The 16,667-nt window shown below is 37.0% G+C and overlaps 1 protein-coding gene across 1 annotated transcript in view; it reads left to right on the top strand.

Moving 5' to 3' along the window:
* The window catches only part of LOC101741902 (TWiK family of potassium channels protein 7), a 103,466-nt gene extending 96,851 nt beyond the window's left edge, over positions 1-6,615 (top strand). Inside the window, exons 2-3 of the mRNA XM_038016400.2 lie at positions 3,807-4,460; positions 5,406-6,615. Of these exons, the coding sequence (XP_037872328.1) occupies positions 3,917-4,460; positions 5,406-6,136 (1,275 nt within the window). The 5' untranslated portion in view covers positions 3,807-3,916 and the 3' untranslated portion in view covers positions 6,137-6,615. The remainder of the gene's footprint in view (positions 1-3,806; positions 4,461-5,405) is intronic.
* Positions 6,616-16,667: the final 10,052 nt, after the last annotated feature.

Here is a 16,667-nt window from a genome sequence, read left to right on the forward strand (position 1 = left end):
GTATTACTTTAAATATGTTGGGATAAAAAATACACTGTATGAGAGTATGCCAAAGTTAATATTGCCCTGAGTTTTGTTGGTTTAAATTCGTAAACGACTTCATTATCAAGAACACATTGCTGTTGCGTCAAAATGCTTCACGTTGCGTATATTAAATTAACAAATGCTATACTATCCCCCTGTAACGATTGAGGCGCTAATCACTCCTCCCTTTAAATAAAGACAAGCAAGATTAATTGTCAAACACTGCAAGTTCGAGAAATGAATTATATGTATAAATAAACAACAGATTAGTTATAATGGCCTGTTTTATAAAACTAGAGGTCCCGCAGTAGTCGAAATTCGACTATAATTAATTGGAATTGTAAGTTTGTACACTATTATGATTGTATTTTATACTTCTATAATCAAAAACTTCGCCAAGACTACACTGTAAAAAATATTAACAACAATATTTAATCTATTCTCAATCTGACAACAGACGCCAAGAACAAAAGTTTGACAATAAATAGTATGCATGCGTGTGTGCGTCAAATACATGGTATGTAGTGTGTGTAATATTTTCTTTATTGATTTAATGTATCTTTTATGCATTAGTTTGAAAAAATATTAGCATTGTGCACTTCTTCTCTATATTCTCTATAAGTGTGCAAAATTTCATACTCCTCCGTCCGCGCAATTTTCGTAAAAAGGGATATAAAGTTTTTGCTTCACGTATTAATATATAGATGAAAACAGTAATGAAACTTATATTATGTACTTAGCCAAATTCGATGTTAAAGGTTTTTGATTATACGCCGTGTTCAATCCTTTAAATGTACCGACGTAAATAACCTCGGTTGTTGCCAATGATTGCGAAAATACCTTGGTAAGAAGCGGATTTGCTGTTAAACTGCTGATTTTCTTACGTCCGATCGACGGTTATAAAAGCCACGCCGTATAGTCGGGCCTTCTATGAAAATAAAATTAGTTGATCTAAAATTTAATAGACAGACTTCTAATCACCCAACTGGTCTAATAGTCCAGTTACAAAAAAAGTCACCTTATTTCCATGCAGCACCTCCCAACAATATATTCTCAACTTTATGTTTAATCATCTATAGTTTTCTCTTTCTTCTAATATTGATTGGCACGGTTGGAGATTTAAGTCTGTTAGTCTAAATACGAAATGTGCGCACAAAAATAATGTTTCTTTCATCGAGGTATATCTATTTAAGCCTGAAAGTGAAACCCATGAGACAAGTAAAGAAAAGGGTCGCAGCCTTTATTCGAGTTTACACGTGTAATATATAAAGGTATGGTGTCATGTTGCCCATAAATATTCAAGGAAAGACTACCGAGCTTCTTATCTCCCAGAGGGAATGTCCAGAAAATTACACCTAAAGTTTAGGTTTGTTGGTTTTGTTTTGGCTGTCGGCAGTGTTATAATAAAAATATAGGTTCATGCATTTTTAAATTTTGGATGGCCAGCTAAATAAGTCTAAACATTTGGATAGTGGTGGAGGACTAGTAGTTGCAGCATAAGTCATGGTCGCTATGCTTTTGAGGTATGCTTTTTTATTAATTTTAAAGGTAGGTGAGGTATGTCGCCAACCTTGGACGGTGGGAATACCAGGAATAAGACTAAATCAGTGCCGGCTTGTTTTAAAACATTACATAGCGGTCGAGAAACAAGAGAAGCTTAATACAAATGTTCAATATATAAAATATATCGCATAAATGCTTCGTATCTCTTCATATCTATTGATTAAAAGCTGTATTTAAATTTATTCTCTTCTATCCTATGTATGCTCCCTGTAGATTCTGAAACCGCTGGACCGATTTCGATAAAATTTGTCAAGAAATCTTCAGTTTGGTCTAGTGATTCTGTGAAGTCTAGTAGCGATCGGATCAAAGTCAAATCAAAGATTGGCCAGCAAAGCGATTCGTGTATAACTAGTAATAAATATATTCAAATTATTATTTTTATAATTCAAGATTATTTGATCCAGAACAAACATAAGTAGATCTGTCCACTCCAAGCAATCTACATGCCATGTTTAATTTTTAATTAAATTTCCATAAACGTATGCCCTAATGGACTTAGATTCCGGTGTACTATATTATATATATATTATAGATCAATATATCCAGTCAATCGAACTGTAAAGCTTAAGCTTCATAACTTGGAACTCACGTTCAAAGGAAATTGGAATAGGGTCTAGAGTTTACAGACTAATATATGACCTGAATGGTCGGCTCAGCATTCCTTTGTCAATGTTCTTTGGTGCGATAAAGCTTCAAACTTAGTTATTATCGAATATGGTTTTGCATTAATATGAATACATACCGATAAATCCTTAGGAATGCATATTGTACTATTATCGATTAAAAGTTTAAATTTGTTTCCATAGGAATGATATCTGGATTGAACTAGTTTGTGCAAAGTTTTATTTGTGATATTTTCTAACCTTTCAATGTATGTAGATGGATGTTTTAATAGTTAATTTGATGTGAATTTGTTCCAAATTCCGTTGATACTACAACGTGGACTACTATCACCCAGTTTTCCACATAGATCAAAATGTTTCGAAGAGTTGGAACATAAATTAAATAGACTAAATAATACAAAATAACGGTTGATTTTTATAATTATTGTAATTAATTATGTTGCACTTAAAAGAAACATTTCGAATATTTGCGATCTTTACAAAGATATTTATTTCAATTGTTTGATACGTTAAGTGTATTAAGTTGTGTTTAGAATATATAAATAGTTAAAGCTAAAACTAATATAACGAATTGGTATACAACTTTATTACATCGTAAACAGAATTCAATCATAAAAGTTTTATGACTTTTCGTTTTGTGGATCAAGCTGTTTTTTTTGTTATAATTAATATCTAATAATTTTGTGTTTTTTTTTATTGCCTCGTAAGGGATCTTCTGCAAGATACTATCCATGGGGGGAAAGATGAATTCGTAGTGGTTACTGAAGTTTTTGGATGCGCTATCATATATCTACTTGATACATTTATATTATGATAACGCTATCGTCACCTTCAACCCTGGATGCATCACCTTTTTGTGGCTAAAATAAGTCAGATATTAGTTCCTATTTGTGCAAGCACAAAGTTTTATTTATTTATTGCTTAGATGAGTGGACCAGCTCACAGCCCACCTGGTGGTGTTAAGGGGTTACTGGAGCCCATCGACATCTACAACGTAAATGCGCCACCAACCTTGAGATATAAGTTCTAAGATCTCAGTATAATTACAACGGCCACCCCACCCTTCAAACCGAAACGCATTACTGCTTCACGGCAGAAATAGAAAGGGTGGTGGTACCTATCCGTGCGGACTCACAAGAGGTCCTACCACCAGTAATGTCAACAATAAAGACGAATACAGGACTTGAGCATCGGTCATAAGCATAGGCATCGGCATAGTCAAATAACCTAATGCTACTGATACACCAAACGTCTATGCATTAGACCACTGACTCTTTGAATCATTTCTCATATTGTTAAGTCTCATACCAGATTTAAAGCAGGTTGACTCTTTTCCACGTCTAGAATTAAAAAAAAAGAATTTAATATACAAATACAAAGAAATCTGTGGATCCACCATCGTTATTAGCCAAAATACATCTACTATGGGACATAGGTTTCCCAAAGATCGTCATAAGAAACAGTCCTGTATTTCCAATGTCTAGTGAAGAAAACCGTGCCATGGGGTGAAACCACGATCATCACTTAAGTAACTAGCTGAATCCACCATAAAGGCGAGATGTGCACTCCATAATTTAACATTGTTCATTGTTTCAGATTCCTGTTACACCTGAAAAGGAGATAGAATGCCAAGACTAAAGAAGAGAAGACACCACAAAAAATACAAAGTACGGTGAAGGAGTAGCATGTCTCAATAAAACCGCACGATGCTTGAAGACGGCAGTCGGGAACTGTCTAAGCGAAATTATAGCAACGATGCAAGTTTTATGGAAGAACCGAAATGCTGTTTTACAAGAAGAGGTATAGATGACTCAAGGCTATTCTGCTGCCGATGTGTTCACAAGCGAAGGGCTTCTCCTCTCACCTGTCTTGCGATATGTTTCCTGGTTCTAACTTACAACCTCCTAGGTGGCTTTCTTTTTCTTGCAATAGAAGGCAACACAGTCACAGAGGAAACAGCAGTTGCTGCCTCAAAACCAAACCTCAGTCAGCCTCAGACTGTCAGCAACGATATTAGATCGAAGACAGTCGAAAAGTTATGGTCTATAACTGAAGACCTAAACATTTTGTACAAGGAGAACTGGACCAAATTAGCTGCTAAAGAGTTAATGGATTTCCAAAAGGTTCTTATAAAGAGCATGCGCGGCGGCGTACTGTTGGACAATAAGCTAACCTTTGATCACGAATCCGACTACAGATGGACATTTTCAAATAGTTTCCTTTATGCCTTGACTTTGATCACGACGATTGGTAAGTTTACGTGTACTAGTAAATATAAGATTAGCGATAGTATGTGTGGATCCTACATTGATTTAGTATCCATTGAAATTTTGTCGAAAAACTATTAACGACACGACCGAAGTTCTTGTCTCAAGATAATAATTACAGTCTTTTAAAATGATTCGAGGCTCTTAATCCAGAGTAATGAACTCTAATGGTACTAAAATACGCTATGATGACAATGATAGCTTATCAGTCTAATCACACCAAAAAGAGCAATAGCATAACAAATAATAAAAAAATTGGTAACGAAAATAGTTTTAGTTCATAATATGTGTAAGATAAAAAACTATTGTCACAAACAAAACGCTGAAAAATTTATCGTTATGGCTGGCTATACGATATAGATTTGTTAAATGCCCTATATTTGCTTGCCATCCATCACACCATAGATATAGTAAAAACATATTAAGAATATTCGTATATCTCACTAGAAACAGAGTAAATCAAATTATAAAGAGCATTGGACTTATGTTTGTATATTGACTTGATGGATGGAGAACCATATGAATTTATAATGTCAAGTGACTAAGCCGGTTTTCAAATTCTAAGACAGGTGTCATTATTTCTAAGTAGATACGTAACTAACACGCGTTCATAAGGTATTTTCACACTGTTGTATTTAGTATATACTTAACAGAAGAATGGGCGACAGTAATTTCTGAGTATTATTTGTCATTAATTGATGATATTTTAAGCATGATGACCTATGTTGGTAATATATCCCGGCTTACTTTTGCGAAGTAATGCACTTTCAATTGGGTCCTTGACATCATGTCACAAAGTCACTTACCCACTCAACACCAACACCAACCAATAAAACATAAATTATAAAAAAAGAAGGTTTTAATAACATTCCCAAAAAATAATTGAACTGGTTTAGTTCACAAAATATAGTTTTGATGATGATTTCAGGCCATGGAAACGTCACTCCTAAATCATCAGTGGGGAAAATGGTTGCTGTGGTCTATGCTTGCATCGGCATTCCCATAATTATGCTGTATCTCTCCACTATCGGCGAAGCACTGGCCCGAAACTTCCGAGTGCTTTATTCGAAGATCTGCCCATCGAGCCAGAACAGCGACAGCTTCCACACCAAAGCAGACTGCTTGAACCGACACTCTGTTCAAGGCGAGTGCAGTAAAGATAAAAGGGAGAAGTACAGTGGCGAACAACAAAAGCGGACCCCTTTTCAAGCTGCGTTAAATTTAGATAATTTTAGTGGTGGCTATCATTGGACGTGTCGGGACCACACTCGTGTGCCAATTATTCTTAGTTTCTTTCTAATCGTACTTTATATAGGATTAGGCTCCTTTGTATTCCACACGACAGAGAAATGGGACTTCATGGACGGATGTTTCTTTTCATTCGCAAGTTTGGCAACCATAGGTTTTGGTGACTTGAAACCAGGGTTGTATGCCAGCACCGTTTCTCCCAAGGCTGAAGATATAGCTGTAGGCGTGTGCTGCATTTACATTTTAGTGGGTATCGTAATAATAGCTATGTGTTTTAATCTCATACAAGAAGACATGAGTACGATGTTAAAGAAATTTACGACATTATGTACGGGAACTGCGAAATCTCGAGCCGTGCACAGCGTGGAGAAGATATGCGATGATAAAATACCTATGTCAATTGTTTCCTGACATAAAGACACGGCCGACGCGGGGCCGTCTGCTAGTTTCCCGACTTGCACTGAAAAACGCCAGCAGGTGACCTTCAAAATAGACGGATCGAACCCGACCAAGTTCAATAGTCTTCCAAGGCGGAAATCTTCGAACTACGGTGAGGAGAGCTTCCAACGGAACACGCCTGTGCGACGGTCAGCGGGTCACGCGGAGAAGTGCGTCGAGTATTTTGTTCCGAGAAGTCTGAGTGAATTTAATCTGAGTGGAACTGGAGGCGACCTATACGATTTGGCGCCGTTTAGTGGTAAAAGTCATGAGGCGAAATCGAGTGTTAAAAATAGAGATAAAATGGTGACGTTTGAGGATGACAGACCGCCGAGCAAAGCTTTGGCGGATGACGTTTTTATGTGACAACGACGAACGCTGAAGATAGTCGTAGAATTGTTGATTTGGACACGGTTTGTTATATGAGTAAATATAAACCTTTTTTAATTAAAGTGTTGTTGTTTATTTTGTTACATCACGAAGAAAAACGAATAGAGCTGCAAAACGTTTGCGAAAATATAAGATTTCTTCAATAAAATAGTTAAAATTCAATCGAAGCCTAAATATTGACTATAAATTATATACTATGATCACAAAACCGAACTGATTGATCCAATAATCAGTAAACACAACTTGCGCACACAAGCTGAATAAATAGATGCATAACACTTCCCGTTCCCTATAAATCCTTCCGTACCATTGATAATAAAACTGAATTTATACATATGTTATCTAAAACAAGTTCAAAAATCAATAGGCGATTAACCGCAGCCATCGTCAAGCTGTCAACAGTTTTCCTATATATTTTTTGACTGATAATAAACGATCATTCGAGGTCCATAGACATATTTTTTAAGTTTGTTATTGTTAAGATGGGTTGACCACATCACGGCTCAGCTAGTGTTAATGTGTAATGCCACCGCCCACCGCGAGACATCAGCTCTAAGTATCCGTTTTTCAGTACAACTGGGCCCTTCAAACCGAAACGCATGGTGGTACCTACCCGCGCGGGCTGAAATGACGCCCCACTACCAGTAATTACGCAAATTATAGTTTTAGTGAGTTTGATTTTTATTACACCGTGTTATTTCCTTCACTGTAGAACTCATTCGTGAACATTTTTGAAGCACGTATTTCGTCAGGCAAATTGGTACCCGCCTGTGGGATTCGAACACTGGCATAGTCGCATTGCTATTTACGAATGCACCAGATTTCTCGCAGGCCACGAGGACTAAATCTCATCGGGAATACCGTCGCCTCGTTTGAGATACTAAAACACAACGACTACTTTACTTCAGAAATAGGACAGCGGTATCAGTCTATGTACCAAATAAAGTTATACTTCTGCTTCTAGTCCTCTAAATAGGTTTTAAGGAGAAATTAGAGAAATTTAAGCAGAAAAAAATCGCAAAGGACAAATAATGAAAAGTCATCGTGGCTGCAGTGACTATTATCATCGATTATGCAATAATTTATTATCTAAACACGATTGCAATTATTCTACAGCAAAAATTTAACAAGCAATATTTTGTAATATAGTCTTCGTGAGGATCGTTGAGGGTCGTTGTCACCTCCATCCATGACTTTAGTTTTCTAGATGCTGTACCATCTTAATCATCGGCTACTCGGAGAGCATTGCAGACAGTGGAATCAAGGGGGTTATGAATCTGATCAGACCAACGGATTGGAATATAACACATTCATTCCAATAACATCATTATGAGTAATCGCTGGCTGGAATCTAAAGATAATTCTCGTCGTGGTAATTATAAGTATGCGATCAGACTACATTTTACAGATGAAATACCTATGTCCTGGAGAATTCGCCTCTTGTTGCGGCGCCAATGGATCAAATTCAATGTCTTACTTCAAATATTATTTTTCTAGTTCCAAGTTTTTATTTTATAAATTTAATGACTAAAATGAAGTTCCGAGCACGAGCGATTAAATCCCCGCTAGAAGCTTGGAATAATATGATATCATTTAGCTGACGAGTAATTTGCCGTTTTAATAATTTTGTACATTATGAAACCGTACTGAAATATAATATTTGGATTCTGCTACAGTTGCGCCGCATGATACGGTTGAGTAGCCAGTGGTAAAGCGACTATAATCAATGTGGTTTAATTGCAATCACGTCATCTCGGATCCTCCCGATCCACTAACGGTGCTTTTAGGTACTTCAAGCACCGGTCACCGTTCTCGTCGAGCCTTTCGTCGCAAGCGACGGGAAAGGCTTGACGAGTAAATTAACTCTCAGACACAGCCCACTGAGTTTCTCGCCGGATCTTCTCAGTGGGTCGCGATTCCGATCCGGTGGTAGATTCTGCGAAGCACGGCTCTTGCTAGGGTTCGTGCTAGCATCGTCGTCAGGTTTGAGCCCCGTGAGGTCACCTACTAGCCACGGTTACGCTGGAATAGCCGCTCCAGCTTAGGCAGGAAAAAAAAAATTGTTGCAATTTTCCCACACTACACACTGCTTTGACTTATAAAAAAATAAGAGCATCTCCATGTCAAATAAATCTTTGATTACGCAATGTGAAACGCCACGACGACCTTTCAACCTTTTAATTTTACTTCGGCAAACACAACTTGCCACTCACGAAGTCTAGCGTCAAATTCAGGTCGCCCTGACAATAACAGGTCACGGCACCGCTGTGAAAACAAACAGATTGTACACAAACCTCTGACAGAACGAGGTTTTTGAAACTATCCCGTGACCCGAACAAGCTGTACCGCATTTTATGAAAAACTCCCAACAGAAAAGTCAGTCAAGTAAATTCCAATTTTACAGCATGACAATTTTGAATGTGAAAAAAATGAGCAGTACTATAATATTTATGGTAAAGAAGCAACAGCAAGAGTTGTTTATTGACCTGTTTGTTAACCAGCAAAAAATTTAATTTGCGAAATTATTGGTGGTAAGGCAATTACGAACACCCATAAGGGTGGAAATAATTCCGCCGCGAAGCTGACGGGTTTCGGTTTGAAGGATGGGACAGCTTTTATAACTATACGATTAAGATTTAGATCTCATGTCTCAAGGTGACGACTGTAGGCCCCAGTAACCATTTATTGTTCGTGCTATGTGTACCTTTTGTATCTGAACTGATCATTGTTAGTACTTTTAAACACTCACAGGTTGGTCATATTGGTAGCTCGTATAAGTATGGCATATCGACGGATAAATATCGACCTTTTGAAAGAAACAATGCGATAATATCGGATTTGTAGAGCGCTATCTCTGAAATGAAGAAGCCATATTAATTAGTACTCTTTTTATAATATTCTTAACAAATTAAGTGAATATTATTTTGCGCTTAAGCGAAGTTAAAATTATATTCATTTGAATTTTGTTCAATTTTCACCGCATTCAAGCACATTTAAGAATTAATAATTAGGCGAATTGACCCAAGGATGTAATATGACATTTGATCTCATACGTACTAGGATTATGTCATTTTCTTGTTCACTATACCCAATCCCAAGACAATGAGGTTAAGTATATTAATAAAGCCGTTCTTAAATGATAAGTCGGGACGGTGAAGCGCGGTCATAACTTAGGTATAGAGAGGTCAGAAGACGATAAATTGTGGGTTGTGACCCGGTCGTATAGTTCAATGGTCTGAAGGTGTATTTCGTCAAATTGTTAGAGAAGTCAAACACATAAAAATAATTGCATATTTCTATTTAAAGAGGTTGTTTTTCTTTTTCTTAAATATTAACATATATTTCAATTTAACAAAATAGTTAAAAACTTAAGAAAAAAAACATCTGCGGTCTGTTTTTCCGATCCTGGTTAGGCAATTAGATCAAAGTACAAAAATTATTGGATAATCATTTGATCTTGACAAGTTTAAAATTTTTCATATTAGTCGAACGTATTGACGTCAGTGATAGTGATAGAGTGTATATATATATATGTAGTATTAAGCTATTCTGTCTATTAAGTGATTCCTTGCAAGTGATACGCTGGGTTATGAAGAGTGATTCTGCGCAGTAAAACGTGCGGTCGACACTTCGCTGGGTCATACACAGGGGAGTACACAATGCTGAGGGTCCGTCGACATTAACAAACCCGCGTGCTCTTTATTTGCTGCTATAAAGAATGAAGGGTTTTTAACCAACTTTAAAAAAAACAGGATTTTTTAAATTAGAATTTCATGATTCCTTTTTCTTCGAAGAGCTTTTCATGTGGGTCTGGATCTGTGGAGGGCTTCGGTTCTCTCTGTATTTTGAACCGAATGTTCCATTCGAAGTGCTCTGAGGAATTGCTTGAGAGGATTCCATTATCTCCTTCTTACCATCGCACCGCCTGCCACCGGAGTAGAGTTCATCCATACTACTTAGAACCGTTTCAGAGATCGTTTTTGCCACTTACCATCCGGCTTTGGAATGAGCTCTTTTTTACGGTTTTCCCGAACGCCATGACATGTCCATTAGCGGCGGTAGCCATTGTATTGTTCAAATTGTAAAAAAACAGTAGGGCACACAGTAAAAAGCCTATGAATTTTTGGCGAAACCTAATTGAAATATGGTTTGAGTTTTCACTGATTGAAAACGGCGTACGGCTTATATCAATTAATACGAAGATGTAACGATAATTGACGATTTCCCAGTCATTATAAATAAACAGTCAAGTACTTAGTATACAATAGGCACAGTTTATTAATTAGATGATGTATTATATTACTACATATTAAACTTCTTCATTTCTTAATGAATTAAATTTCATTACTAACCCCATTTTTGTAACTTTCGACTTAGGCTATTCTAGCTAGTAGAAAGAAGCTTGCTCTTTTTTTTTATTGCTTAGATGGGTAGACGAGCTCACAGCCCACCTGGTGTTAAGTGGTTACTGGAGCCCATAGATATTCACAACGTAAATGCACCATCCACCTTGAGATATAAGTTCTACGGTCTCAAGTATAGTTACAACGGCTGCCCCACCCATCAAACCGAAACGCATTACTGCTTCGCGGCAGAAATAGACAGGGTGGTGGTACTCACCCGCGCGGACTCACAAGAGATCCTACCACCAGTAAATTCATGGCTAGGTATGGCTCGGCATGGGTAGGTATCATCTGCGTGCGTATTTCTGCGGCTAATCATGCGTTCTAGTCTGAGTGGGTCTATCGAAGTATAAAATAACCAAGATATCGACCACATAATAATATGTCGAGGCGGGTGGCGTAATCCTTATTGTGGGCACTAGATAGATTATTTGCATGCCCATGCAAAAAAGAAGGAAATGGAAAAATAGATATAATTAGGGTTTCCGCTCTTCCCGATGCCAGGAGAGTCGGTCTTACCAGCGAATTTTTTTACTAGAACAGATAGATTCTAACTATTCGACCGTTCTGTGTTAATCGAAAATAGTAGTTCATTCATGTGACGTAATAAAAATCAAAATTCACAATATCAACAATATCTTCTGCCTTTAATTCAAAATGCTGCTTCACAAAAATAAGCTGGATAATACAGTAAGGAGCTACAGCATACCACCATTGTCTACGACTTGTAGACTTTGCAATATTTTTCCTTATTACCCCACAACAACAACGCAAGGCTTCCATTGTAAATCACTTGATTGTATTTGTGGATGTTTTTGAAAACCCAACAAATGTATGTAGGCTACTTCGTTATTTTTAATTTGGGTCAAAACACTGATTGAATTAAAAATTACAATTCGACGCAGCACCCTTACTTTATACCCGACGTGTCCTTTTTTATTTGTAAAATCAAAAACAATATGAGGTGATGGAGGATGGTGTTATTCAAGATGTTGTAATCAATTATTGTGAACATTTACGTTGTCCTCTAAGAATTGTTTTTAAGACACTCGTAGTACTTTGAGCGTTCTTAAGATTCGCTAGCATAACATAAATTTAGCGATCATGTTACGTGATGATCAATAATTACATATTGTATCTGATGATACAACGAAATCTCGTTTTGTTGCTTACGAGACTTTATTTATAATTGTACAATAATTTGTTTAAGAGATGCTTGTTTTTTGTATTTTAGTTAAATGGTGAAGCAAAGAAGCGGGGTTGTTGCCCTCCTAAAATTTGTTAGAGTCAGAGGGTAGTTAGGTAAAGATTATTTTAAATTTATAGAGTAGTTAGCTCAAATTGAATCACAGAGTGATTAGATTCTTTTTGGCGGGAACGCGACGAGTGAAGTTGTGTGATTTGTTTTATTTTGCCTATTTAGTGTTTCTTCAGTTTTAAATGTGTAATAACGGTGGTTTATTAACTATTTGATATCTGTGAAAGTACACAAATGTGAGAAAATGAAACAAAGCCGCTGGACGTAACTTCTCGGGATCCTCCAAAAAGTCCAGTAAAAAAATCTCAGTAAATGACCATCATTTTACTGAGATTATATTTCATCCTATGTCATCTCATTTCATTTTATTTCATTCCAGTTGATTCATGTCTCTAATGAATAATCTTAATTTAATTTCGTTTCACTCCATATTATTATTTTTCATAAAATAAGAATATAAATTAAAATAAGACATGACTTAAAGGTCTGGTCACTACCAGGTCATAAAATCCCCTAAAAAAACAGAGTGATTAGCTTAGTATAGATAGATTATACATAACACACAGACACGACAAATTAACAGATATAACATTTTATATTCGATATAAAATCGTAGCATCTAAAATGATTGACGAGATTACGTTCCTCGTAATTGAACTAATAAACATGTATGTACAATTCAAACAAATAGCAGGGAAAAATCGGCTAAACAAAAAGCTGGTAGTAATTATCATAACGTTTGCTTAGGCGCTAAAATAAAATTAGACGCGATAAGGAACTTGGACGAGCTACGATTATCTATTTATCAACGCCTGTACAAAAAAGTATTCTACGATGTGTCATACATAATTTGTGAATAAATAAACAAATAAAAAATACAAATTTACGCGACATTAAATTAATGATTATCGCTTAAAACCGTCCAATTTACGTTTACGTAATAAAATATCTTTTGAAGGCCCTTTCTCGTATTATAATGACGTCTCGCTGAAATTTCATCAACGTTTTTGTCATGTCTTCTTCGAGTTAATGAGATGAACTGGTGATGTGGAAGACGAAGGGTCTTATAACATTATAAATTACAATCGGATTCTATGAGACTTTATTTAATTTTTAGAAGTGACGGTACTTTTTATTAATTTGTATCGAAAGTAGGCTTGGGACATGAGGTGGTTCAGTGGGTCAACAGTGTTCCTTATACCGCAGTCTCAGCTCTCACAGTGAAATGAGGATCCGGTGTCTTTTATCCTCGAAACAAAAAAAAGTGATTCGTTTTTCTAAGCTTTGATTTATAAAAAAAAAGAAAAAAATATTCCTTGAGAAATTACTGTTATGGCTGTCGGTACTTAAACCATTGTATGGTTCACTTGCAGACTAAATAATAATAATAATAATAATAATAATGGTTGTTTAGAAGTAAGTATCAGTTGAATGGAATATTTGTAATGTTCAGTTATTTTTAATAAATGTATCTTTTTTATTTGATTGGTGTTGTTAATTTTAAGTATGTTTCAATGATACTATGTACACATATTTTCCTTACGGATCCATCAGATCCAATAACCTTTGCATTAGACGCCTTCACCTCTAATACTAGGAGCAGGCTTAGGGACCCCGGTAATCGTACTCGTCAAACTCGACAAAGAGGTCGACGTGCAACCTAGCCCATGCATCAGCCCGCTGAGTTTCTCGCCGGATCTTCTCAGCGGGTCGCGATTCCGATCAGGTAGTAGATTCATTCGCGAAGCAATTGCTCTTGAGTTGTTAGGTCTCCTTCGGAGGCGCTCTGGCAGTTGTTAGCAAATCCCACCCCTCCTGGCTGAGCCTTTGCTTGCCCATCTGTCCTGGTGAAACTGGAAAGGCCTTCGGGCCAGCAATAATCTTTCAATCATAAAAAAAGTACACATATGGACTTGTTGTTGTCTGAAATAAAATAAATCATTCATTCATTCATTCATTACTTCTATCTCTGAATTCTTTGAGCAGGTCTCTATTATGAAGATATCCGGAACTTAAGTTCTAAGGTATTAAATAAATAAAATGTTTTTTTTTTTTAAAAGTTTTTGACAAGTAAAATTATTTCATTCGTTCTAAGCATTTAGAATTCTAGTTTTTACAGTGTACACAATTCAGTGTATAGTATGAATTGAAAACATACCCACTGTACTCTCGCATATTAAATCGCAAATAAGCCGGTGAGCAATTCTGGAGTATCGCTGCAGTTAATGTAATTGCAAGTATATTGCGGTCGCTATAAATATTAAAACGTACGTTGACGGAGTTTGTTTGCGTTTTATGATACATTATATTAAAGTAAATGTGTAGATATGATGGATATAGTATTAGTGTGGTACTTTCAATGGTCTTAAGCTAGGATTTTGTGCTATTTCAGTACTGGAGACAAACATCCGAGATAGGAACGCTGGTTTTCCGACGTTCTTCTTTTAAGCAGCAGAACTAGGAGGTATCCACAAACTAAAGAATAGATGCGGGATTAGGTGGTGTTTTTCTATCAATGATATTGCGAGATTGGATGCTCTGAATTCCAATTGCACTCCGTCTGAGACGTCGGTGAGGTGATCTGCCTAGGCCTTTGTAAGTATCCGGTCCGGTTTCCCTATGCGATAGGTGCCCAACACATAGGAGACGAGAGCAATACATCCATACTCCAAATAAATACATCTTCAAGGAAGATACAGACTTCAGCTGGGAATCGATCAAGCCCACTCATGATCATCATCATCATCATCATTATTTCCTATTACCCACTGCTGGGTTGTAGGGCTCGAATCAAATTGTTCCATTTACATCGGTCTTGGGCAGTCTGTTCTAGTTCCTCCCACGTCATGCCAAAGACCCCTAGCTCCTGCTCCACCGAACGACGCCAAGTTGTTCTGGGGCGGCCTCTCTTCCTTTTTCCAGACACTTTCCAGGTCAGTGCTATCTTCCACTCATGATACGTAGGTTCCATGTAAAATAGGTTATGTCCTGCAGAAATGAGGCCGACCGATTGAGGGGAGCTTACATGGGTGCGGAACGTGTGAGTGAACTAGCATAAGTCATAACGGGGCGGACACATGCTTTTTAAAGTGTTCCATGAATTCCACTTACAATTACTTATGCTTTTAGTTTTTTCCTTTTTTTTAACTAAACTACTTACTTTAAGTAGTTATTAAATTTTTATTGTCAACCTTACTATTATTGTGTGTCAGTATATTGTTGTATAAGTAATCAAGCCGTCAGTTTCATAGTAATTTTTTTATATATTTTTTTATTCCTATGTACGAGCTCACGACTTACCTGGTGTTGAGTGGGTACCGGAGCCCATAGACATCTACAACGTAAATGCCGCCACCCATCTTGAGATAGGAGTTCCAAGGACTCAGTATAATTACTACGGCTGCCCCTTCCTTCAAACCGAAACGCATTACTGATTCACGGCAGAAATAGGCAGGGTGGTGGTACCTAACCGTGCGGAGTCAAAAGAGGTCCTACCACCAGTAATTACGCAAATTATAATTTTGCGGGTTTGATTTTTATTACACGATGTTATTCCTTCACCGTGGAAGTCAATCATGAACATTTGGTAAGTACGTATTTGAATAGAAAAATTGGTACTTGCCAGCGGGATTCGAACACCGGTGCATCGCTACATACGAATGCATCGCACGCACACTTAGGCCACGACGACTTCAAATGTCTCGAGGGGGATGTGGGAATCCACTTTATCACTTCTATGGGCAACGGTAAATACTTACAACCACCACACCACCACCACCATAACCAACCACGACGTGTACTGAGTTCGTTTGCCCATATAAATTAAATTTACGTTAGCTTATCAAGAAAATCAGGAATGGCCAATAAAATTTTATTATGAACACAGAGGATGCCATACGAGAAAATTTAAGCGAATTTCGAACGTATAAAATTTCATAATAAAAATTCTAACAACGAGACTTAAGTATCATAAGTTTATCACTTTATCGTGTGGACCCTAGAGAAGCAACATTTTTGTAACACGCGTAGCATCGATGCCAATAACAGCGAAGCGGTCCCGAGGGGTCCAAAGTTATATTATAGAGCCGTGACGTAGGGTTTCGTCTTTAAGCAGTAAAGCGCCGGTCTCACTGGAGCGCATTTTTTATTAAAATAGTTCGGCAAACGAGTCCGAGAATTGTTTGGTCAGAACAAGGCAGTGACTCTATCTAACTTTGTACAGGATTCTCTTGAAAACAACAGATCCGCTAAGAAATATACATTTTATTAACTTTCGCGGATATCTGTTTGTTGGGAACTTTGGAATAGACTTGTACTAACTTCCTTGATGGGATATTTGACTTGTAATTTTGAACATAAATTAGAATCGCGTGAAAATGTAAGATAAACTAAAACTTTATTACTACTGTATTTATGTATGTATTTTAGTAGGCAGCGGCTTGGCTCTGCCCCT

The sequence above is a fragment of the Bombyx mori genome, chromosome 16, assembly GCF_030269925.1.
Source record: "Bombyx mori chromosome 16, ASM3026992v2".
In the NCBI taxonomy this organism is placed as follows: Eukaryota; Metazoa; Arthropoda; class Insecta; order Lepidoptera; family Bombycidae; genus Bombyx; species Bombyx mori.